We start from the raw sequence: 26,571 nt of genomic DNA, 5'->3' as shown, positions 1-26,571 counted from the left end.
CCAGCAAAAACATCGTAAACAGAGGAGGCAAACAGAAAAAATGGAGGAGAGACTCATGCCAATGATGCCAGGTCTAACAACCACACTGCTACAACTGTCTGTAGCACTGCACCACAAATTGCACCTGTCTCCACACCTCTTTAAACAGAACTGTGGAGAGATCAGACACCTGGACCCAGCTCAGCTCAACCTTGCGATCTGGCTCCTGACATCCTAGAATTTGGATATCTGAATCTCCCTCCAGACTGCATGAATGTCATTAAAGAAGCTAGACATCCAACCACTAGAGCATGTTACGCAGCCAAGTGGAAACGATTTGTAATATATTGTCACAACAGCAATTTTAATCCCCTAGATGTGTCTATTCAACACATCATAGGATACTTACTGCATCTCCAAAGAAGTAACTTAGCCTATACGTCTATTAGACTACATCTTGCTGCAATAGCAGCATATCTGCAAAACTGACAACATCTATCTCTATTCAGAGTGCCTGCCATTGAAGCCTTTATGGAAGGCCTTACAAGAATAATTCCTCCCAGAGTACCACCTTCACCTGTGTGGAATTTAAACGTTGTTCTCTCACGGTTAATGGGACCTCCCTTCGAACCCTTACAAAAATGTGAATTACAATTTTTAACGTGGAAAGTTGCGTTCCTAGTAGCTATTACTTCTCTACGAAGAGTTAGTGAACTACAAGCACTAACCATTCAAGAACCCTTCTTGCAAATGCATCATAATAAGGTAGTTCTGCGTACTAATCCAAAATTCCTGCCCAAAGTCATTTCTCCCTTCCATCTCAATCAATCTGTGAAACTGCCTGTTTTCTTCTCGCAACCACAGACAGTAGCAGAAAGAGCTCTTCACACATTCGATGTCAAAAGAGCATTGCTATACTACATAGAGAGGACACAACCCTTTCGTAAGACAAAACCAATTTTTGTGTCTTTCTCACCACCACACAAGGGTAATCCCATTTCAAAATCTGGATAGCTAGATGGATTGTCAAATACATACAGATTTGTTACCACAAAGCTAAACATACGTTATCTGTTCCTCCTAAAGCCCACTCTACAAGAAAAATAGGGGCTTCAATGGCATTATTAGGGAACATTCCCCTAGATCACATCTGCAGAGCAGCTACATGGTCTACACCGCACACATTCACAAAACACTATTGTGTAGATGTGCAAACCAAACAACAAGCTAATGTGGGCTAGGCTGTTCTCAAAACATTATTCCAAACTACTGCAACAGATAGGGGTGGCTGCCGCTAAGAGTGGGTACTGCTAAACAAACTATGCACATTATGCAATCTGAAGCTCATGTGCCTCGAACGGAAAATGCTACTTACCAGTATGCATCTGTTCTTGGCATATAGAGCTGCAGAGTTGCACACGCCCACCCGCCTCCCCGGCTACCCTTGTCTGTTCCAGTATTATCTTAATTAGATACAAATTACATGGGCATCCTTCCTTTTTCTTGCAAAGCTCCATCATTTCTCTAATGGCGAAAAACAATCTGGGGATTGAGCCGATGCCCATGCGCATTGTGGTCCAAAGGAGGAGTCACCTACCTCTTGACTTCCAAAGAACTTTTCAGGACAACAACAAACTGCAATCATCCGGGCCCAACACTAGGGGGCGATCTATGCAAAATGTGCAACTCTGCAGCTCTACATGCCAAGAACAGATGCATACTGGTAAGTAGCATTTTCCTTATGCTGCACAGGGCTATCCCCAAAAGCATCTTGAGGGTTGGGGGAAATGGGCATACCGTTGTTTGGACAGGTGTCCTTTGACATCTGTACTGTGGCGCTATAATGCAAATGTGGGTGCATTATTATTCCCGTTGTGTTTGCTTTGTTCGCCCTAAGTTGGCAGGGTATGCCCAGACGTGGGTCCCTCGCTCACTTTGCCACTGGATTCAAGCTAGCCTGGCTGATGAAGGTGTTACCGAGAATCCGGTTCAGGAAAGACCTGGCTTGGCAGTTCGGGCTGGACTGTTCGCTTGATTTGCATATAGCTGGGTCTGAACTGAGGTGGCAAAGTGAGCTAAAGAATGATGGATTCAACCCAGATGTGTGACTGGGGGTGAGGATCTGACAAGTTTCAGCGCTCCGTCCATCATCTCATTGTGTTTGTGGTGTATTGTTATTATCTGTAGACCTGTAAACGCCAATAAAGTTTGTTATAACAAAATACACATGCTACACCTATCATTGTGTTAGAGTGGCAAGAAAACCCCCCACAATTTACACAGCCGTGTTTGTTAATGCTACTGGATAAGCACTCTCATTATACGTTACATTATAAACTCAAGTTTTTTGTGTGGTTTCTGTCCTGTTTATTGGACTTTGTGCACATATGGGTATGTGGTTTTAGTTTGTTAAGTTGGCTTTCGTGTACCCTTCCCAGGATTCTGCACAGGACACTTGTTTTGTGTGTGTGTTTTTTTGATGAATGTTACTGTCATGTTGTTACCTTGCAAAAGAATGCACAATTTTGAGATGGGGCAGGGTTGCATGTGTTTTAAGAGAGATATATGTGTATTCGTTTTTTTTCTCTAGTGTTGCCACAATTCTTAGTTGATTTTTTTTGCTGCTGTGTCAGCCATTGATCCAGCGGCCTATAGAAAATATATCATAAACAACGCTACCCAACTTCATAACCTATAAACAAATTTTTATACTAAATATGGACCCATTTATAAACCTGACATATTTTGGGCCTACTGAATCAGGTGGTCAGATTAAATCTATATACATATTATCTACAAACTATATACATTTCATACATCTGCGAAAGGAATATTGTCATTAGAATAAAACTTAACCATTTAGATGACCACCATTGGCGACGTGATCTAGCTAATAGTAACCTACACTCCTGAATAACCAAGACCAGCTTGTTTGTCAAAAGTAAGATTTTATTTACTAAATTATGGTATATAAGTTGATAGTTTTATAAATGAATTTTATTTGCAATAAAGCAAGCATGATTGTAAAGAAATATGAGAAAAATACAATTTAAGCAAGTGAATCAAAATCAAAGTGAATATTTAAAGTTTAGCATTTCTAAAACCTAATTCCCTAACTGAGCTAAATAGATAGAAATTAAAGAAAAGTTCTTTGAGGATTCTTACGTGCTCCACGCAAAGTCCGTCAGCACATCACCCTCATCGGAAAGTCAGAAAGCAGCAGCCAGCCCATCCCTAGGGGCATGACTTTTTATACCTTTCTACGCTAACTAAACTACGCAAAGGAAAGTTTTCAGAAATCTTCGACGTCCCATTGGCTGAGAGTGACAAGTGACATGTCACCCACTTTTCAAAACTTCCATTAAATCATATTTCTTAGAGACCATTGTCCCTTCCGAGTGCAACCAGGAGCTTCCTTGTATTGCAACAATTGTATAAAGTCATTCTCGCAGCGTCCATTGACTTTCAATTGACTTCCGCGGATGCCAAGTTAAGGACTGACAAAATGTTCTTTTTCGACCTTGGCCATGTCCGACAGAATGACGATAGCACGTTAGTTTTTGCTTTGTGAACGCAGCTTTTGACGAATAATTTATTTCAGAATGGGCGTCTCAGCACTTTTGCAGAAGTAAAATTCAGCATATTGTAGTTCGGGCAGACAAGGCCCAAAAGCAGACAACTTATGATTTCTAATATAAAACAAACACAAGAAAAGTATTAATGTAAGAAATAATGTAGATTCTGTATCCACCCCAAGATTTACTAATTAATTAACCCACCCGATTAATCAAAATGTTACCTAGCCAAAGCAAACAAATAAAGCAGCGTTTATATCTACCAATCTCCGTTATTCCATGAGACTCATATGCACCTAGAATAGTAGAAATGACATCACACAGACAAGGAAAAGCAAAACAAGCACATGCTTCTCTTAAGTTTGCAGCAGTTAGTAATGACAAAAACGAAAACAATAAATTATTTTATTATTTTGCACGAACAAAAAGATGCAACAATTATGCACGTTTATGAGCACACATGTTAGTCCCCCCATGTGTAAAGTTTAATCTAAGTTGTATTAGCACGACATATCACAAATCATTAATATTATTATTCATGTTATGGAAATGTGACTTCACGAGATTAAACAAAATTTTGTTTTCTATCTCGCTCCATCACCATGTGCCTTCCACAGTTCAATGTATTCTATGTTATGGCGTAGTTTCAGTGTGTCAGAGTATTAGGGGAATGTGACGGGCGCATCTCCCCTTAATTCAGCTACACAACTAATGTCCTTCTCAATTATATTACGTTATTTATATTAACAACACATATTGGACTAAACTCGAAGAATTTAAGTCCATGAAGAGTCTCAGTAACTATGTTCCAGGTTATGTTCTTCCTGTCATTTCAAACTCAAGGAACATGTTTATTTTATTTCCATGAGTGATTCCACAACAGTTATTCAAAAAGGTTATTTTTATGATTTCAAACATCATATTTACAATAGTTTAAATTTCTCCTTAATTTAACAGCTGATGTGTTTTGTCAAAAGGACCAATTTTTGTCAAACCTCCATTTTACCTCTTTTCACTCATAAGAAGAACACACCATAAAGATGACCTTTTTGAAGCATTTCTCGTTTCATAAGTATGTACTTAATGCCCTGGCAAAGCAAGAGACTGGTCTCTTCCATGTGCATTATGACGAACTAAATGTGAATGAACATATCTTGTTAATTTAATGACTGTCATCAGGCAAGACCACCAGAGACAATTGTAGGCTGTTAATAGCTTAAACAAACAAGGTGAGTTGCAAAATGTTTTGCTGCCGTGATGACATAATGTGTCCTCTCCCTTTCTCTAGCAATAAGGCCACTTGTGCTTTTTGGGGGAGTCTGGTGCAGATGGTCCAATCCATATGCTGTAGGTAACGTAGTAGCCATCTAATATTGCCTTGGCCTAGAATCAGCTTTGTGATATAGGCAGAACAGTTGTCCGTCTAGTTGTTCTTCTAGAAGGCCCTTTTCCTTAGATAGCAACTATTTTTTATTCCTGATTTATATCCAATAGACTTTGTGAAACTGGAAAACCCCGTCAGCTTGAAAGCTAATGTCATGTTAATGCTCTATTGGTACTGTTACCCAAGGGCAACGTGGTAACAGGTTGCACTTCAGATGAGGGCTTTCCTGAATGGAATTTATTACCCTTGGAAAGAAACATACAGTTCGTATCACTTTAATGAGGTAATATGTTTTGAATTCACAGGATCCTAATCGTTTATACTACGAACCAGCAGAGTTGAAACTGTTCGAGAACATAGAGTGCGAGTGGCCTTTGTTCTGGACCTATTTTATTTTGGATGGGATATTCAGTGGCAACATGGAACAGGTAATATATATTTCACGATTTGCCGATATTTCTCCCTGGCACATACACGATGCACTCTAAATGCCGGTGTTTGTCCAGCAGTATTATCTCCGTCACTTTTCTCACTTCTGTTGTCCTCCTTGTTTTCCCTGTATACCATTGTGTTTTGTTGCTGCTCTTCCATGCTTGCTTTTGGAAGAGCGGCTTTTGTTTGTTTTTATATTTTTGTTGGCAGACCACAACCTGATGTGAAGCTCAGATTATGCAGTACTTTATTTTTTCATTACGAAGGTGCCCACCTTATCCCACTACTTTTTTTTAATGGGGAGGTTTGCCCCCCGACTTTCTCCTTATTGAGGGGGTACTGGTCATGCCCCTCTTACCCTTGCTTCTTTCTGCGGCTCAGTGCGGGAATGTAGGCTGATCGGGGTTCCGTAGCTATTTCTTTGCCGGATATGGGATCCAACAAACATGCAGAATTTGTCCTAGTGTCATTTTCAGACACCAGAAAATAGTTAATCTGCTTTCACCACAGGTTGGATACTAATTTTGTTTCCCCTGTCTCTCTAGCAATCAAGCGAGATCTCCTTTGGCTTCCTTTAGTGAATTACCTCTCCTCCTCTGCCCCTTCCTCCGTCACACACAATGTTCACTCTACTGAAATACGCAAACCGCCTTGAATTATCTTTTCTTATTTAACTTGTGTATCTGTTTTTATAGTTTTTACTGCTTGCTTGTCATTATTTCAGGTATTGTCATTATTTCAGGTATTGTCATTATTCCAGGTATTGTCATTATTTCAGGTATTTGATTATGGATGTATTTGTATGATTCCTCACTCCCCTTTACCCATTTCTGGTATAATCTTTTTGATTTTCATGCATTGACTGTTTCTTCCCTGCTCTCATTTACTTTGTATCTCTTTACTGTTTAATAAAATCAAACTTTAAAAGAAAAGAAAATAGTTAATCCATGCCCGCACGTTGTTTGATTTCGGTATGAGAAGCAACCTGCACAAGGCAAGCGGGCTGTCTTATTTTCGCTTGCAGTCATGCCAAAAACAAAGGCCTGATTTAGAGGGCCATCAGCCCTTCTTTTGTTCATGTATCACCCTGATTGGGAGCTATCTGGAACTTATAACCTAGATGCCAATGCAGTGGAAAGAAACAAAGACACACAGCTTATCACTTCACAAGTACTTCACTTGGAGGCACATTTGTTACTTGGTTCAACCTCTCATGTATATGAGTAATTGTACAAATGATGATTTAAATGGCACTTAATTAATTTTTATCTCTTTTACGTCACTACTCAGCCCAGTGCAGGTGTCAGAGCATTTTACATCACTCACAGAAAAACACTTAATCATACAGGTGTGTAAATCAATATACAGGAAATGTTACATAAGAAAATGAGTTATAAGGGGTAGGAATCACATATCTTTCATACTTGTAGACATTACATGTTAATAGTCAAAGGTCAGGAGAAACACAAAGTCAGGATATAAAATGAAACGCAGGGATTGTGGTTGTCTGTACAAACGATTTTCTCTTCCAGGGGATCCTCATGAATAGTTGTAAGCACTGAATAGTTCTGCCCACGTGCGGGGTTCCCGGAGCAGTTTAAAATGTTATATATATATAATATATATTTGTGTGTGTATATATATATATATATATATATATATGAAACGACAGAATTCTAGTTTCCTTCATAGAATCCAGACGAGCCCATAATCCTTGTCAAGTGTTTATTTACGGCACAGCAAACGACTGAGATAACGCGTTTCAAACAACCCTGGTTGTTCTTGGTCACATGACCCGCGTTTCTCACACACCACCTTTTAAAGGTGTATTCAGGTTTTTTCTCTTTCATCAACAATTCATGCTTTATTATTTCATGACACAAACAATGCATGTATATGCAAGGCACATAGTCGTGATTCTGTCTTTTCTGATGAAAATACGTGACATTAATATGCAATCAAATCAATTCATTGATCATAGGTGCAATTAAATTAATAAAGTGCAAAGAAACCAGCTCTTCTTCAGTGATGTCAGTTTTTTTTAATACAGTGGGCTTTCATTAGTTTCAAATCAGGGTTTAGTACCCAAGAGTTTCATATTGTTCTGAAGCAAACCTCTTATGCCATTTCATCATGGAAAAATAATGGTGTAGTACCCTAGTGTTCTCCCCCCCTTTTTTTCCCCCTTTTACTCTTATCCCCTTAAGATAAATACAATCTTACACATGATTGTTATATACAAACAAATTTTCCTTCTTTCATTTCAAGTCTGAGGTCTCTAGTCTTTCTTCTAGGATAGCTTCCCACTCCACCTATAGCAAAGGGAAAGTAGAAGAGGGGGTTTTGGTATAAAGCAGATTTCACATTTCATGCATCATTCCTTACAGAAGAGGTAAAACATTGATTAGGAAATACATAATTGATGGCCCTAACTTAATCGGCTGGTCTATAACGTGGAAGTGTGAGGGTGTGCAGGGTGGGAAAATTTAAAAAAAAAAAATGCTTTTTTAAAAAAAACAAAAGAAAGTGTCTGATGGGTAGTCAGACTCGCCTCTTACAGTCTTATCAATCATAATGGGGTATGTCAATTCTCCTATAAGTGAGAATGTAGTTCTTCGTCCATGTTCATACCCCCTGGGAATCGGGTTCCTGCCAATAAGATTAATCTCGATTCCAATTTCCGTATGCTGCCAACCTATCCCCACCTCTGATGTTACTTTTAACAGTGGCAAGCCCTATGTATTTAGCTGTTGATATTTTACTTTGATGGAACTGGTTAAAGTGTCTGGCGGTACTATATGACAGGTCTTTATTGGTGATTGCGCGCCAGTGTTCTAAAATTCGTTTTTTCACTGGAGCTGTTGTTGACCCTATGTACCATAGATCACAAGGGCAGCGTATGAGGTATACCACATACTCGGTGGAACATGTTATGCGGGGTTTGATTTCCCAATTCTTTTTGGTTTTTGGGAAGAAAATCTCGTTGCAATTTACACTATCCTTACAGGCTTTACAGTTGCCACATTTCCTAAAGCCTTTACTCGTTTGCCACCAATCTGTTTCCTTTGGTGCTAGGTGGCTCTGAACAAGACAATCTTTTAAAGATTGTCCCCGTTTGTAGGAAATGCCTGGGGTAGTGCCAATGGAATTTCTCAAGACAGGATCCTGTCTCAAAATATCCCACCTGTTTTTCAAGATTTTTCTTATTTGATGGGATTGGCCACAGTATTTGGTTATGAATCTGATCTCAGGCATTTTAGTCTTGGGGATCGCTTTCTTGGATGATAATGCTTCTTCTCTAGTCACTTTCTCTACTCTCTCTTCAACCTCTTTTAGTGATTTCTTAGAGTATCCTCGGGCTAAAAATCTGTTTCTCATGTCCTCCTTTGTTTGTTGGAACTGGTCGTCTTCTGAGCAGTTCCTTTTTGCCCTCAGGAACTCACTAAATGGAATTCCCCATCTGAAACTAGGGGGATGTGCACTAGAAGAGTGGAGTAATGAGTTTCCTGCTGTGTCTTTCCTGAATAGAGTTGTTGTCAGGTGGTCGTGTGCTTTGGTGATTCTGACGTCTAGAAATTCTACTGTGTGTTGGCTATAGTGTCTTGTGAACTTGAGGTTAACCTCATTTATATTCAAACAGTCAATAAAAAGATTAAAATCTCCCTCTGACCCCCGCCACACAAAAAAGACGTCGTCAATGTATCGTGCCCACTTACTTACATTTAAGGCCGACTTCTCCGTAAGGTCATTCCAGAGCACCTGCTTCTCCCACCAGCCGACCAACAAGTTGGCGTAGCTGGGGGCAAAGCAGGTGCCCATGGAAGTCCCCTGTTGCTGTCTATAATACACCTTGTCAAACAGAAAAATGTTTTCATTCAAACACATTCGGATCATTTCAAGCAACATACAAGTATGTTCCCAATAATCCATCCTGCGTTGCTTCAGTAAAAATTGGCATGCCTTGATGCCGTCTTCATGCTTGATGCTAGTATACAGAGACTCGACATCAAGGCATACCAACCAGCATTGTTCATCCACTTCCAATTTAGAGATTTTATGTATAAAATCGGTGGTGTCACGTGTGTACGATGTTAGTTCCTGTACATAGGGGAAGAGAAAATGGTCTATATAGATACTAGTATTCTCAAAGAGACTATTTATGGATGAGACTATTGGTCTCCCTGGTGGTCTCGTTAGGTTTTTATGAACTTTCGGCAATAAGTAAAATGTAGGAGTTACTGGGTTGTCTTTATGCAGATATTGTTCCTCGTCCCATGTTAACAACCCATTCCCTTGCCAGACCTCCAATTTCTTGTAATAAGTCTCTTGTCAATTTGTCAGATATTTTGTATCCACCTTACAGTAGCATGTTGTATCTGACAATTGTCTTTTTGCCTCATCCATGTACATCTCCCTGGGCATGAGCACAATATTTCCGCCCTTATCTGAGGGTTTTATTATTGTGTTTGTGTCTTGTTTGAGACTTTGGATCACCTTCCATTGCCCCTTATTAAAGTTTTTACTTGGGGAGCGTAGTGTAATTAGTTTGTCCAAATCTCCTTTCACCAAGTCACTGAATACATCCACATTGTCTCTTGGTGTAATTGGCACAAATTTGCTTTTTCTCCGGAAGGTGGTGCCGGCTGGGACATTGGTGGCTCTGTCTGTGATATCGGTCACCCGCCTTCCAATTGTTATGTCAAAAGGATCTGTTATGGTTGAACCATTCGTTTGACTATGTTGGTTTCCTAATGAGGTCAATGTTGTGAGTATTGGAATATCCCCTATTGTGGGGCCACTTATGTCTGAGTCCCCACCCCTTCTGGTTTGCTGGGATCTGTTTTTACCCGCGTGTATCTTACAAAGCTTCAATTTTCTCTCAAATTTGTAAAGATCAGCTCGCACATCAGCATAATCAAAATTAGAGTCTGGGCAAAAAGACAGTCCTAATTGCAATACTTTGATCTCATTAACAGTCAATGTTTTATCAGTAAGGTTAATTACCGTAAGTTCTTTCTGGCTCTCCATCATTGTTGTTTCTTGTTTGTCTGGCCTCTTGTTCCCATGCCGGCCTTCTCTGTTGGCTTTTCTCCGGATATTCCTTTTTTGGTTGAGTCTCCGTCTCCTTGTTTCTTTGTTTTTGGACGACCTCTGCTTGTGTGTTCCCTCTCTTTCTGCAGAGTTAGTAGTTCCTTGGAAAAAACCTGTTGTGGATTGTTTATTGAGGAGCCGCTTGCCACGGAATCAGTGTCAGAGCTTAAGTCTGTTAGTCCTGACTGGGATCCACTTTGTTGTTTATCCATGGTACTTAACGTTTGCTGTTTTTGAATATCCGTGCGTGGTTTATCGTATTTCCTGGCGAATGATAAAATCCTGCCAGCCGCATAATCCCTTTCGTCTCGCACACATTTTCGCTGTTTCCTTTGAATTATTTCTTTTTCGTACCTCTTCAGTCTTTCGACCATATTCTTTAGTATGGGTTCAATCGCTGTCTGTTCAGATTCCTTTTTCAGATCTATCATAATATCTTCTATTAGTTTTGTCGTTTCAATATGTTCCTCCCATGCACTCTCAATCAAGATTTCAATCATTATTCTAGAACAGTTATTTGTGTTTTCTGTCCATTTTTGTAGAATATGTGGTTTAGGTATTGATAGTGTGGGGATTATAAAGATCCGTAAGCCCCTTGGTATACGGTTAACTTCCAAGTACTTGCCAAGTGAGGTCGCCTCCCACCATCGATTAATTTCCTTTCTTTTTAATCTCTCCAATTGGTTTATTTTACTTTTCCAGCTTCGTGTTACATCAGATTCGGTTATGGCTGTCATCGTAACTCCCAGTGCCCCGCCGGGCTTTGCAGACTGAAAGATTGCTTGAACTGACTTCTCCCGTTCTTTTAACAATTCACTCGTCATATTGTCAGTGCCGTTTGACAATTCCTTGGTGGGGAAAGATTCCAGCCCCTTATTATTTCAGGATTCGCGTGTTAATGTTAAATGGTTAACTCACGCGCACTCTGACACTAACAAAAGGAAAACTCCGATGTTTGTTGCAGAATACTGACTCGAAAATCAGCCCGTTCTTATGATGCCGGTATGTGAGCCCTCGTACGTCGGCTTCCGAGGGAGAGGCAGCCGTTGCCGGTTTCTCTCTACCACCGTACGCCGACGGTCGAGCTGAGCATACCTTCCTTATTCTTTCGTCTCACTGAAGGAGACGTTTCCTACGGATGTCCTTCTTCGTGTCGGCGGGTGTCACAGAGGGCAAGACTACCGGTATCCTTATGGGTGACGGAAGAGACACCCCGCCCGCGAGTGAGGGCTTCGTCAGACGGACGCCGCCGTCTTTACATGAAACGACAGAATTCTAGTTTCCTTCATAGAATCCAGACGAGCAATATGCAACAACTCGCAAAATACTTCGCTTATGTCCAAATATCACGAGGGTAGACCAACTTGTGCTCCAGCATTATTTATTTTCCATCCCACATTCATCAAGACGCGTTTCGGCCGTCCAAGCGGCCTTGATCACCTGATCATGTGCAGACAATTCTCCAAATTTAAAGTGCTAGTGCATCAAGACATTTCATGGACATAAAAACAATACTTAACAGTTTAAATACTTTAACAGAATTAGATTATATTTAATAATCTGCCTCTTTTTCTTTTGAAGATATTATAGTATGTATATATATATATAATAACTGCTTAAATGCACATATATATATATATATATATATATACACACACACACATATATATTTATATATATGTTTGAGACATGTGTGCTGTAGATACACATGCTTTGCATAAATCCGCCATGTGGTGCTGGGCTTGGATGATTACAAGTTTTTTTTTTTGTTCCAAAAAGTCTTCTTCGAGTCACGAGGCTGTGTGACTCCTCCTCTTAGTAATAGTGCACATGGTCATTGACACCATCTTCGGATTCTTTTTTTCTGCCGATGGGCTCGAATGTAATATCTCGCACTGTGGTTGGAGATTCCTTTGGGTTCCCTTCGGTCCGTTTTATCTTTCACCTCTCTTGTAGTGTCAAACGCAAGGAAAAGGGCTTACTCCCAAACAACTGGAGATGCACCACCTCCAGAAAAAGAGTCCGAGCTAATAGATGCTTCTGGTAAACGAGTTGCTGCACAAGAAGCTAATCATTGGCGTACAGCCAATAGCTAGGCTCTCTTAGCAAGGAATGACATGGCTCACTGGGACGAAATGGAGGGGCTCCTCAAACACCTTCCAAAAGAACTTAAAAAAAGGGGTCAAGAAATAGTGTATGAAGGTAAACTTATGACCAACAATTCAATTAACTGTGCAGTTGATTCATCTGACACCTCTGCTAGGGGCACAAACACCAGTACCCTATTACATAGGCATGCATGGTTAAGGGTGTCAGGATTTAAGCCTGAGGAACAGCAAGCCATACTAAATCTCCCTTTCGATAAAGAACATCTTTTTGGATCAGGGGATGGGGAGCTTTCCTGGCCTCAAGATGGCCACTGCCTAAGCGAGCTCTCTGAACCATCTAATCAATCCGACAGGAATCCTGCAGCATCCGTGTTTTCAACTTTGATACTTGCCTCCCTACAGAGAGCTTGAAAGGCGCTACCCGTTGGTGCATCTATCGTAGCTGACCGGACTGCTGGCGGACGGCACTGGAGTGCGACCGCGAGAGTCTTGGCTGTGACCTGCGGTGCGGCTCACCATTAGCAGTGGCGTGGGGGTATAGATTGTGGCTGTCCTTGGCCGCTGGAGTAGGGAGTGTGTTCCCGGCCCCACCGGCAGACAGCAGAGCGAACTGCGCCTAAGTCCTTGGCGGTCGGGCGACTTCGAGGCGGACAGCCCTGGAGTAGTGACGCGCCCTGTTCCTGGCTGTGAGCGCTGCCGCACACTCCTCAATAGATGACCTTGGGGCACTGCCTACTAGGCCCTAGCGGTATTATCCGAGGTTTTTAAAAGTTATGAGGGCGCTAAGCTACAGCCCCGACCACCACTGGCAGTGATTAAGCTCTCCATCCGGAGCAACAGGACTCCCAACGCGGTCGTCCCCCCGCCTGGCTTAAAAATGGCGGCCAAAGAGGACGTCGCCTGACCGGAGCCTACTCCGTGGCCACCTCTCTTCGACACCGTGAGTACTGACATTCTTTGGGGCACCTCCAAGCCTCAGCCCCGACCACCCCACTAAATAAAGCCTCTTCATCAGAGCCCCATGTTTACTGCCACCGCCGGCCCCGTGCCTGACTTTAAAATGGCGGCCAAAGAGGACGTCGCCTGACCAGAGCCTCCACCGGAACCACCTCTCCCCACACAGAGAGACACTGGTAGATACGGGGGGCGCCAAACATAGGGGCAACTGGGATGTCCTGCCTCATCATTCATAGGGAGCTACAGGGGCCCTTGCCCTATCTCCAGTGTGACCAGTTCTCGTGAACTTATAACCGGGACACTTCAGGAAAACAAAAGTAGGACTACATCAAGGGTGAATGAAGAGAGCAGCAAAGGAAGGGAAAGAGGGCCTTCCACCTAAGCAGAGGTCCTGGGTCTAACTGCCCGCCCCCGACCATCACTTGCACGCCGTTGCGCAGAATAGCGGACCAGGAGGGCCTGCAATGCCCCACATGACTTCTAACCACGTGTCCTACTGAACAGCACCTTCGATCTGTCGCCTGCCCTCTGGGCCACCCTAGCGCCACACCCCTACCTAATCAGGCTCCCCCTCCACCACACCCACGATGGCCCGGGACCAGCCCCCCCCTCCTCCACCAGCCCCACTTGCCCACCTTAAACCTCACAGCCGGAACTCCTTCACCATCATTTCCCCCCCCACTCCTCTCTACTAAGTTGCGACGCACCTTCAAGCAGAAACTCATGCGCAATCACAAAGAAACCCTAATCACTGACATCTACCACTCGGCCTCCAATGGACCGACGAAGATGGACCTAATATTCCACACTGAAAGACCGGAATACTGGATCTCCACGATTAGATCGCGGATGTTTATCGCCAAAACTACTTCCACTCTCCACAGCTGCAAACTAACCGCAACTCTCCCGTTTAGATCAGCCGGCAGAGGCTATATAACCGTGACCATCTTTACCAATGGCACGGTCCTCATCCAAGCTAACAATGAGAACCTGGAAGTTTTCGACTCCATATTCCCCGCACTCAGGTCAGCCCTTCCCTCCCTCCCTATCCGCGCCCCTACGCCGCCTCCGACCACGACCACAACTAACAGAGAAGACCTCGATACTCCCTTCCGCAACCCTTATCCTGCCCGACAGGCCCCCCTTCCCCCTGCAATACCTCACCCTCTATGCACAGCCACCCAACATCCACAGGACACTCAATTCCCCTCCTCTACCCCTTCCTCCAACCACCTCACCTCCCCCATCATTAGGCTCCGTCAGCCTCCTACAGCAATCACCCCCACGCCAACAGGCTGCCTCCAGATAACGAGCCTCTTCCCCTCGAGTCTCCCTACATTTCTCATTCCACCCCTGTCCAAACCCCCTCCTGTCCTCCTCCCTTCCGCCCCCTTGTCTAAACCCCCGCCTGACCCTCACCTGAACACCCCCCCCCGTCCTTCACCCTGACCCCTATCTCCCAACCCACCCCCTCGAACCCTAACACTCTCGGACCTACTGCGGATGCCCACATCCCCTTCCTTGAGTCCATATCAAAACGGCTCGCAGCCCTGGAAAACCAGGTCAACACTATCACCCAAGGTTTATCAGAAATCATCTCTAACCTTGGTATAGTCTGTAACCCCTACAAACTCTCCCCCCGGACTACCCCCCACGTCAAAACAGGCGCTATTTCTTCTCCCACTCCAGCGGGCTCAAATCACCCGACCTCCAGGCCGATTAGATCAGAAGCCCCTATGTCAGACAGGGAAGCAGCCTTACTAGCCGCCACCTATGACTCCTCCACTACGGAGTCACCCAAATCCAAAATCCAAGTTATCACAGGTCACCGGAAAGACCTCCCCATCGTCAAACCACAGAGATTACCAGTCCTCACCGCTATACCTAGAGAGACTAAAGACGGAACCACCAGTAATCAGGAGAAATTCACCAACTGTCTCCTAATCAATTGCAGATCGGCCTCACTACATGCAACGGACTTAGCCGAAGCCATCCTCACACATGACATTGACGTTGCGTTCCTCACGGAGACTTGGCTTAATAAGATATCCCTTCCCTGCCTAGACATGCTGGTTCCACCCGGTTTCTCCCTCATCTCCAAAGATAGGATTAAACAACGAGGAGGTGGGGTCGCTATCATCCACAAGGACAGCTGGAGCATCACAGAAACCTCCTCCTTCGAGTACGACTCCTTTGAATGCCTATCCACCGTCATCTAAACAAAAGACAATGACTCTCTACTGTGCCACCTACTCTATCACCCCCCAGGCAGAAATAATGAGTTTGGAGAACAACTATCAAACCTGATTGCACAAGACGCACTTGGCGACTCCAAAAACCTAATTCTTGGTGATCTGAACATCCGATGGAATGAGACCCATAACCCTCTAATCAGATCGCTATCTAGCCTCCTTGATGAGAACAACCTCACCCAACACTGTACTGAGGAGACTCATTACAAAGGAGCCACACTGGATGCCATCATCGCCCAAAAGAATTCTATCACGGTCAACCACATACTACCAGTTGACTGGTCAGATCACCACATGATCTTATTCCACATCAATCACCCCATCATCTCGCTGAAACCTCCGCAAGACCCCCCTAAATGGTCGAGAAACCTCTCCCAAGTACCCCAAGACATCCTGGAAGGTCAACTAAGCGCACTTCTTCCAAACAACACACTGCACCTCTCGACCATCGACCTCGTCGACCACTACAACTCGGGGGTAGTCTCCATACTTGACAATCTAGCTCCTCTAAAGCTCAAAAGAAGCCGAGCCACTCCATCCAGAACCTGGTTCACTGCGGACCTCAACGCAGAAAGAAGAAACCTGAGAACCAAAGAAAGAAAGTGGAGAAACAACCCAACCGCCATTCTCCGCCTCCAACTAAAATCAGCCCGCAGGAAGTACAACAACCATATCAAAAACAAGAAATCCAGCTTCTTCCGCGAGGCATTGGTCAAATCCAAAAACAGACCCAAAGAACTCTACAACATAATCAGACAACAAACAACAAAGCCTGCCCTCAACCCTACAGGCTTCCAAAGAACTCTGTGACAACTTCGCCAACTTCTGCAACGATAAAGTCCTAAAAATCGAACTATCTCTAGACATCAACAACCCACACCTCCAGAAGAGCCACTCGGCCACCCCAGTGGCACTCCCATCCGACTCCTTTCCCTCTCCCTGGCTAAGCTTTCGCCCCGTCCAGGAAACTGAGATAATCGCGCTGATCTCGACCTCCAAACCATCAGCACACATTTCAGACCCCATTCCCCCATCTTTAATCAAAAAAATGAAGCTTACCTTAGCGCCCATCTGGGGAAGAATCATAAACAGCTCCTTACAAAGCGGTGTGGTCCCCGATTGTCTAAAAATGGGACAAGTCACTCCTCTACTGAAAAAACCCGGTCTCGACTCAACTGACTTGAACAATTTCAGACCGATATCCAACCTCCCTTTACTCTCGAAAACACTTGAACGCTGTGTACTCCTGCAACTGACGCAACATCTGGACAACATCAATCTCCTGGACCCCCTCCAATCCGGCTTCAGACAAGGCCGCAGCACAGAAACCGCGATGCTGAACATCATAGACGACATCCATGGATCTTTTGACGCTGACAAGTGCTGCCTCCTCATACTCCTTGATCTCTCAGCAGCGTTGGACACGGTGGACCACAAGCTCCTCATCATGACTCTTCAAGAAAGAGCCGGCCTTGGCGAGGTAGTTCTCAAGTGGTTTTCCTCCTTTTTACATAACCGTTCGCAATTAATAAAAATCAAGAACTTCACCTCCGATACCCAGCAAGTCAACAAGGGTGTCCCTCAAGGATCAGTGCTCCCCCCCCAGCTCTTTAACATCTACATGGAACCACTCGCCAAGCTACTCAGGAACGCCAACATCCACTTCCACCTCTACGCGGATGACACGCAGATTTACCTGGAAACCTCCTCTCTCAAAGACATCCACAGACTCAACGATGTCCTAAATGAAGTTCAAGACTGGCTGACAAAGAATCACCTGAAACTCAACCCCGACAAGACAGAAACACTCCTCATCTCAAACAAAGAAGATAACCCTCAAATCACAGAGTGGCTAAAGTCGATCGATGCTCTCAAAGGTAACCTCACGTTAGCCGACTCCGTTAAATCCCTGGGCTTCACCCTAGACCCTAAACTAACCCTGACAAACCACATTAAGAACTCGGCGAAAAGCGCATTCTTCAACCTCAGACTTTTGAACAAAATTAAACCTTACATTCCCAACAAGGACCTCAAACTAGCCACGCAATCTCTAGTTCTATCAAGACTGGATTATGGGAACTCAATCCTAACAGGCATCCCCAAATCGCACCTGGCACCACTAAAAACAACACTTCACGCGGCAGCGAGAATGATCACAGGCTGCAAAAAATCTGACCACATCTCCCCGGCACTCAAAGAACTCGAATGGCTCCCTGCGGAAATGCGAAGTACCTTCAGAACGGCCTGCCTAACCCACAAGGCCCTACACACCGGCAAACCGGAATACCTGGCTAACAAGCTCAAAAAAGCAGGCCAAGCCAGAAATTTGAGAAGCTCTAACTCCCTGCTGCTCATCCTACCAAAAACCAGAAGGGAGAGAACTGCGGACTGCTCTTTCTCAGGAAATGTCCCCAAAATATGGAACGCCATCCCCCCGCACATCAGAACCCTACCATCCTATGCAGAATTCAAGAGCCAACTCAAATCCTTGTGCCTTATCCGCTCCCTCGGTTGTGGATAACTTGGAGCTGCAAACGTCCCAGAATCCATGCGTTAATGTTGATTCCTGTACCAAGTAGCCCTGTTGTCCGAACTTTTCTTCTTTCCAATTTGTCACTCGCTGATTGCTTTTATTGGGTTTGTTTCATGTTGTTCTCTTTGTCATTCCCTCTACTGTGAAGCGCTCTGATACCTTCGGGTCTTGTTAGCGCTATAGAAAACTTCTAAATAAATAAATAAATAAATTATCCACCCCTCTCGAGGGCAGCGGCGTGAACCATCGAGATCCAGCACACTTGACTTGGCATTGGGGTGCGCAGTGAGGCTCTGTGTGGGGGCCAGAGGCCTGTGAGTGCAGGCATTGTGCACTGATGAGCAGATGGGCACATTCGGACTGCATTATCGAGCGGGGTGATTTGCTAGCGCCCCGATACTTGGAGATTGCCTGGGGGGTGCCAATACCTTTCATTTGGCCTGCAATAAGATTCTGTGCTCCCCTAGCAGCCTGAGGGTTGGCATCCTCCCACCCCCATTTATTGTTGTTCGAACTCCCGCTGTGCCTCACACAGCCTGCTGACCCTGACTTCACAGTGATGTGATGTGATTTGGCACTTGTATAGCGTGCTACCACTCCAAGGAGCATCTTGGCGCTTAGACTCCTAGTTCTCAGTAAACAGCAGAGTGTCAAGGGAGAAACTACCTGTCTGCGGGGAGGTTTAAAGTAACGCTATGCATCCGGAATCGGACAGAGAATAGATCCATGTTTTTAATAGTTTTTTGAATTTTTGCTCTGTTGCAGTTTGACGCAGGGACGGAGATAGTTTGTTCCATGCCTTGGCGCCAATAACTGCTATGGACTTTCCTCCCCTAGTCGCCAGCCTGAACCTGGGAACATGGAGCAAATTTGCTGTGGAGGACCTGAGTGCCCGTGACGGATGGTACTGGCTAAAGTACTTGCGCAAATATAGTGGGCCTTGATGATAGAAGGCTCTGTATGTGATGATGAGGACCTTAAACAGGATGCGCTCATGTACCGGGAGCCAATGTAAGGCATCCATTGCTGCGGAGGCCGAGGACTTTCTAGGCAGTCTGAGGACCAACCTAGCGGCTGCTTGCTGGACCATTTGAAGTCTGTGCGGGGCTGATTTATTTAGCCATGCATACAGACTATTACAATAATCCAGCCTGGATGTTATTAATGCTACTGCAACCGTCCGTCTGGCACTCAGAGGGAGCAGATCAAAGAATTTTTTAAGACCCCTAATGATACTAAAGCATACCCCTGCTACTTTTTTGGCTTGTTGATTAAATGACAGGGTATTGTCAAATTTAATGCCCAAGTTTCGTGCTGCATTGATAGTCTTTGGGGGGGGCTTCTACCTTTTCAGGCCACCAATCCTGCGGAGAGAAATAATTGTTAGGACCAAAAGGCACAATCTCTGTTTTAGCCGAATTACATTTTAAGTGGTTGTGTGTCATCCACTTAAAAGTTGCTGACAGGCATTCTCTCAATGTCATTTCAGAATTAGATTGATAATTATCAAGAGTCAAAACCAGCTGAGTGTCATCGGCGTAAGCAATTGTACTAATGTTGAAGGAAGAAATTAGTTTAAGTAGGGGGACCATATATAGATTAAATAAAGTGGGGCTCAGACTTGAGCCCTGCGGAACCCCTGTTTTCATAATTTTTTCCTCAGAACAGAGATTGCCCAGCATAACGATCTGACGCCTGTGCGCCAGATAGTTTTTAAACCATTCGAGCACGGTTCCTGCTATGCCTGCATTAGCAAGGCGATGTAAAAGGATAGCATGGGAAACCGTGTCGAATGCCGCAGAGAGATCTAATAGGATCAGGACAGCCATCTTTCCCTGATCCAATGCAGCGCAAATAGTTTCGGTAGATGACAGAAGTGCAGATTCCGTGGAGTGGTGGGTCCTGAAACCTGCTTGACAGGGATGCAGGATGTCATTTCCTTCCAGAAATGCCATCAATTATTTATTAACATAAGATTCTGTAATTTTACAGATGGCAGGGAGAAGGGAGATGGGACGTAGATTGGACAAGGTTGTAGGGTCCTGTAGAGCCTTTTTCTGCAGCGGTCTCACTGCCGCCACCTTCCATTGAGGGGGGGGATCTCCCCTGATTGGAGGGACGAGTTAATGATGGAATTAATACAAGGATTGGCCTCTTGTATTATGGATTGAAGCAACATAGGGGGGCAGGGGTCAAAGGGGGATCCTGACTTTAGGGCAGATATTCCCTGATGGGAGTCTTCCAGTCTAATATGGCTAAAGATTTCCCATCTGGGTTGATGCAGATTCATATCCGTTTCATTCCCAGGCTCTTCTTTCTCACATTGGGGAAAGTCTTTTGTGAGGGTGTCTATTTTTTGGGTGAAATAGTTGGCTATGTCATTGCACAAAGTCTGGGAAGGTGGAATCTCTTGGGTTAGAACTTTGGGCTTAGTGAAGCTGTTCACGATTGTGAACATTTATTTTTGTTTGTTGTTAGATGCTTCGATGCGGGAGGTAAAATACTTGATTTTTGCAGTTTTAATAGAGGCATGATATAATCTCCTTGCACTCTTATATACCTCCTTTGCTATATTCCCATAGTTCCGTCGCCACTTTCGCTCTAAAAGTCTGACTTCCACTAATTGTTCTTTAAGTTTGTCTGAGAACCAGGGAGCGGATAGTCTCCTTTTCCCTATGTTTCCAGTTCTTTCTGGATTTCTGATCTTATTCCCAATCTCTGTCATCCATCTCTCAAACCTCTGATAGTCTGTCGTGGTGTTCCCTGAGAGAGTTCGTTTACTTTCCTTGGCCCATCTACCAAGGTCAGGGTGTTCCATGATTTTTCCCCAACAAGGTAGGGTTTTCCCTTTTTTTTTTTCCTACCTCCTTTGCCATCTTCTCATTTCCCTTTAATTCAATATTGAATTCAATGAAGTAGTGGTCTGTCCAAACCTGTGGTACGGGACCTTTTACAGTCAGTTCATCTAGATTGGAGCTAATGCAATCAAGGGTGTGCCCCGCCTCATGAGTTGCTTCGAGAGTCCTTAACATTAATCCCAGAACCTGCAACGTTTCTTTGAGACTAGAGGCGTAATGGTCATTAGGGTCGTCTAAATGGAGGTTCACATCTCCTAGAAGGGTAAAATTGGCATACCTGAGGGTCAGATCATCCAGCACTTCCCCTACGCTGCCAAGAAACTGCGTGGGTTGGCCGGGAGGGCGGTATAGCAATGCCCCGGAGAAGGTGAAAGTATCGTGCACTTGTATGCAAAATTTAAGGCTCTCAGCTCCTCTAATATCTGGAAGCTCCCTAACTGAGCATTTAATAGTGTCCCTATATATGATAGCCAAGCCGCCCCCACGCTGTCCTACGCGATCTTGTCTGTAAATAGAAAAACCAGGGGGTAGGGCATGCACTATGTCTGGATTAGACCACTCACGAAGCCAGGTTTCCGTAATAAATAGGCAATCAAGCTCATATTCATTGATCAGATCAAATATGTGAAGGGAATTTTTGCACATTGATCGAGCATTTATCAAACCACACTTCATATACTTGGATGTCTCTTTCTTTATATTAAAGTGGTGGGGTTCCAAGGTGTGTCTGCAAGCCGGGCAACTGATAGGGCCCACCCACTTATCTACATCGAGTACATTGTTGCAGTTGATATGTACATTTTTATTCAGAGCTAGAATGTCCCCTCTAGATAGGTACATCACCTGGACATGGCGGTTGGCCCTTGGCCCATCCTCGGCGCGGACGAGCGCAGACTGGCTGGACTCAGGCTCGACTCCGGCGCGACTGTGGCGCGCCCGCTGCTCGCGTTCGCTGCGCGAAGCAGTGGCCATCTTCTTTTGTAGTCCCTTCTACAGCGCTAGGGCGCTGGGACTTGTAGTTTCTCACCAAATATCGTGAGGGGGCTGATCACGCGTCTCAGGCCACAGCACCTAATCGTCTGTGAGCTCGGAGGGGCTCGCGCTAACAATGCGATCTGTGGATTTAAGCAGTGGGCAGTTTAAAATACACAAATTGCGCCGCAAATGAAAGGAGGTAAAATAACACAATTTTTAAAATTTACATGCAGGCTATCACCCGGCTTCGGCCTCAGGTGCACAGATTAATTAAACACAGTAGGCAGAGACAGTAGAGTAGTGATTCACCAGGCCTCCGCCTCGGGTGCAAAAGGAGGTGTTTATCGAGCAGCTCTTGGTGACACTTCTGGGTCGTGACACATTCACTGCCATATTTGTCATCAAGTGTGCCCATTGCTCCCTGGGCCCTAGACCCCCACCTGGCGCTCCTCCACGCCCTGTGATTGCTAAACTATTAAACTATAGGGACAGGGATGCCTCATTGAAGCGTGCCAGGGAGTTACGGGACCTCCAGTTCGAGGGCTCCTCGCTCTCCCCTGACTTTACCTTGAAGGTGCAGGAGGCGAGGCGGCAGTTTTCACCTGTGAAACGTCGGCTGCAGGAGCATAGCCTGGAGTATGCAATGCTGTATTCGGCCAGACTCTGGTCATCATGAATAGCAAATCAAGGATATTCATTGACCCTAAGTCCCTACAGAAGGCCCTTAAGGCATATATCAAAGCTGATGGGCAGAAACAAGATACGGAGGAGCTGATCAGCACGGCTGGTGGTGACGTGGAGGAGCAAGACTGACGACATTGTAATTTGGTCCTCTTTCACTTATTCTAATAGGTATGTTGTAAAGGGTTTGTTGATCGAGGCGCATTGGAGGTGGTCTGTAGATTCTTGATGCCTGGAGCCTGGGAGGTTGCTTCTACATGTTTGTTTAATGTTGAAGACAGCTATTTCTGATGGATACATCTGCCAGTGGATTCCTCACCTTGTGAATATCCCCCTGCGTCAGCAACGTTCGGAAAATTCTTTTGTAGCACGCCGGCGTGGACGACGTCATAGGAGCACGGCATCGACTGACGTCACTGACTCCTTTTTAGGCCTACGTCTGCGTGATGACATCAGTTCCCTTTTTTCCGAGTCGTCGACGCTAACGGTTTCGAGGGATCTTCTGTTGAGTTGATAGTAACTTTGCTACTATTATGCGTTTTCTGTATCTCTTCGGTGTTGCTGTCTTCTGTCATGATGTCGTCGAAGAAGACTGGGTTTAAGCCGTGTGATTCATGCGGAAAGATGATGTCCATTACAGATCCGCACGGTGACTGTCTATGGTGTCTGGGTTCGGATCACGACGTCCAGGGTTCTCGATCCTGTTTGAAGAAGAACCCAAAGGCTCTTCGGGAACGTGAGGCAACATTTCTTGTTGCCAAATTGAAGGGTAAGGATGCCAGGAAGAGTTCGAGGTCGAGATCGAGACGCCCGAGGTCGAGGTCCCGGACGAGGTCGGCTTCGAAGTCGATTTGGGACATGCTTCCAGATCATCTAAGAAAAAGCATAAGAGAAGGAAGCATAGTTCAAGGCACCATTCCGGTGAGGAGTCTGATTCGAAAACGAAGTAGTCTTCTAAAAGGCATCGTAAGGACATGGTATCTCCCTCTCCAGTTCAGAATCCTGTAGGGGAGGCCTCGCCGTTGGAGTCACTGGAGCATTCACCGGCTCCGGTGTTGAATCCGTCTCCGTATCCGTCTCAGTCTTCGGGACATGAGGAAGAAGAAGTTGTTCCTGTTGCTCAGGGTTCGACGACTCCAGTTCACCAACCCGAGGAACAAGAGCAGTCTATTCCGGTGCAGCCTCCTCAGGAGCAGCCAATGGGTTTGTACCCTCCTTTTCCGGGTCTAGGACAGGACCCTTCGCATTTTTTAAACGCCATGCATGGTGTTTATGCGAGAGCCATGTACCCCTCTGGAGCACCGGCTGGTCCCATGAGTCCGTTGGCATACAATTTGGGGGTTCCCCAAGCCTATGCTCCGGCGCCGTTCTTGCCGTTTATGACAGCTCTGGCTCCACCTTGGCATCTCTCGGCGCCGCCGAAGTTATCAACGCCGTTTACGGCTTCACCGGCTCCGGAACGACCTCGAGATCCAGCTCGAAGTTCGACACCGGCTCCAGCTCCACATTCGACGCCGGCTCCAGCTCCACATTCGACACCGGCTCCGGCTCCTTCGGAGTCGATACCGGATCCGACGACGTCGATTCGAATGGAGTGGTCGAGGCGTAAAGCGCAGCGCCTTTTGGAGGAGAAGAGTTATGGGGAAGCTGAAATTGAAGAAGGTGGGCTTCAAGATCAGGAGGATTATTTTGACGATCTACGAGATGCAAGTGGTCTAGAACTGTCTCCTTACTGGGAGTTGGCCACGGTGTCTGATGCTCCTTCTAAAGATGTGGCTCCCTACCATGTGATAATTAAAAAGGCTGCAGATCTGTTGAATTTGACTTTGCCATCTATTGAGTATAAGTCAAACATTCTGACTGAAGTCCTCCATTCTCCTTCATCTGTCGTTGAGCCTATACTTCCTTTTACTGAGGCTCTAACGAATCCCATCTTGGAGGTATGGAATAGATCACTTACGGCTCCTGCAGTTTCTAAGGCCGTTGCAAGGCGTTATAGAGTGGCTCCTGGCGAACCTGAATTTTTGTCTACTCATCCCTTACTAGAGAGTTTGGTAGTACAAGCTACCCAGGTACCTGGTGATAAGGATTCCAAAAAACAGGGCCAAAATGCAAAAAAAAGTGTTTTCGTCAGACAGTATGGCCCTAAAATCTACAAATGCCACTTGTTTGATGGGTCGGTACAACCATGCTTTGATGGATACTGTTAAACAGCTGTCTCCTAAGCTTCCTGAGGAAGACAGAAAGAATTTTAATGAAGTGGTTTCTGACACGCAGGCTGCTGCTCGGCAGGTCATACACAGTGGTATGGACACAGTGGATTCGGTGGCTAGAGTCATGGGGTCTTCGATTGCCACCTGAAGAGCTGCCTGGCTGAAGACTTCCGAGTTCTCTGCCGATGTTCAGGCTGCTTTAATGGATTTGCCCTTTGATGGCTCAGGTCTTTTCGGTAAAAAAACTGATGCTGCATTGGAGAGGTTCAAGGACAGCAGGGCTACAGCCAGATCTTTAGGTTTGCAAACTAGAGGATCTGTGGGCAAAAGATATAGGGACTTTGGAAGATATTCTTTTTGTCCCTACAAGCAATCACAGCAACAGCAGCAGCAACAAAATCCGTTGTATAAATCTTACCGGGGAAAACAAAGAGGTCATCCTCGAGGACGTCAGGTCTCCTCCTCCTCTTCCTCTTCCTCTACCCACCCCCCTCCTACTACAGCAAAGCAGCCCTAGATCCGCCATTCCGGATCATGCGGGTCCTGTAGGGGGTCGGCTTACCTATTTTCTACGGGATTGGGAATCGGTCACGCCGGACCTTTGGGTTCTCAATCTCGTGGAGAATGGGTATGCACTTCCCTTTCGGAAATTCCCTCTGAATTACCCTCCTTGCCAAGGTTTTTTGCTCGGAGGACCACCTGCTACTTTTGAAGTCCTGGCATTGTTGAGAAAGGGTGCGATAGAGGTGGTCCGGAGCAAGAAAGGGGTCAGGGATGCTACTCCCGGTATTTCCTGATCCTCAAGAAGGATGGCACACTTCGTCCAATCCTGGATCTCAGGATCTTGAACCTTTACCTGAAGCAGGAGAAGTTCAAGATGCTCACCCTTGCACAGGTTCTTCAAGCACTGCTGGAAGAAGACTGGATGGTGTCGATCGACTGCATATTTTCACATCCCAATCCTGAAGCCGCACAGGAAGTATCTCTGTTTTACGGTGGGATCGCAGCATTACCAGTTTGTGGTCCTTCCGTTTGGTCTTACTACTGCGCCTCGAGTCTTTACCAAGGTGATGGCTGTGGTGGCGGCACATCTCAGAAGGTCAGGGATTCCAGTATTCCCTTATCTGGACAATTGGCTAATCAAGGCGGAATCTCCAGAGAAAGTGCTCCATCATCTGCAAGTCACAACTCAGTTGTTGTACAGGTTGGGTTTTTCGATAAATGTACCCAAATCTCACCTAGCGCCCTCCCAGCGCAACCTGTTCATTGGTGCGGTACTGGATACAACTGTATGTCGGGCATTCCCTCCTCCACAACGGATTCCTTTATTTCACAATGTAGCGGTCGTTCCAGTCTTGAAGATCCTTTGTCTGCCTGGTCTGATGGCTTCCTGCATTCTGCTGGTCAACCATGCACGCTGGCACATGAGGGCACTCCAGTGGTGCCTCCGCAGGCAGTGGTATTAACACAACGGAGATCTCAGGGAGTCGATCAGGATCTCCAGAGAAACTGCAGCGGACCTGTCTTGGTGGA

General features: G+C 45.2%; 1 protein-coding gene across 4 annotated transcripts in view; it reads left to right on the top strand.

Moving 5' to 3' along the window:
* Positions 1–26,571, top strand: part of PHKA1 (phosphorylase kinase regulatory subunit alpha 1) — a 1,063,236-nt gene that overhangs the window by 367,949 nt on the left and 668,716 nt on the right. For all 4 annotated transcript variants that reach the window (XM_078663812.1, XM_078663811.1, XM_078663813.1 and 1 more), the window contains one exon: positions 5,244–5,366. In XM_078663812.1, the coding sequence (XP_078519938.1) occupies positions 5,244–5,366 (123 nt within the window). The remainder of the gene's footprint in view (positions 1–5,243; positions 5,367–26,571) is intronic.

Source organism: Lissotriton helveticus, chromosome 10, assembly GCF_964261635.1.
Source record: "Lissotriton helveticus chromosome 10, aLisHel1.1, whole genome shotgun sequence".
In the NCBI taxonomy this organism is placed as follows: domain Eukaryota; kingdom Metazoa; phylum Chordata; class Amphibia; order Caudata; family Salamandridae; genus Lissotriton; species Lissotriton helveticus.
Note: the sequence above shows the minus strand (reverse complement) of the source record. Positions and strands in the feature narration are given on the sequence as shown.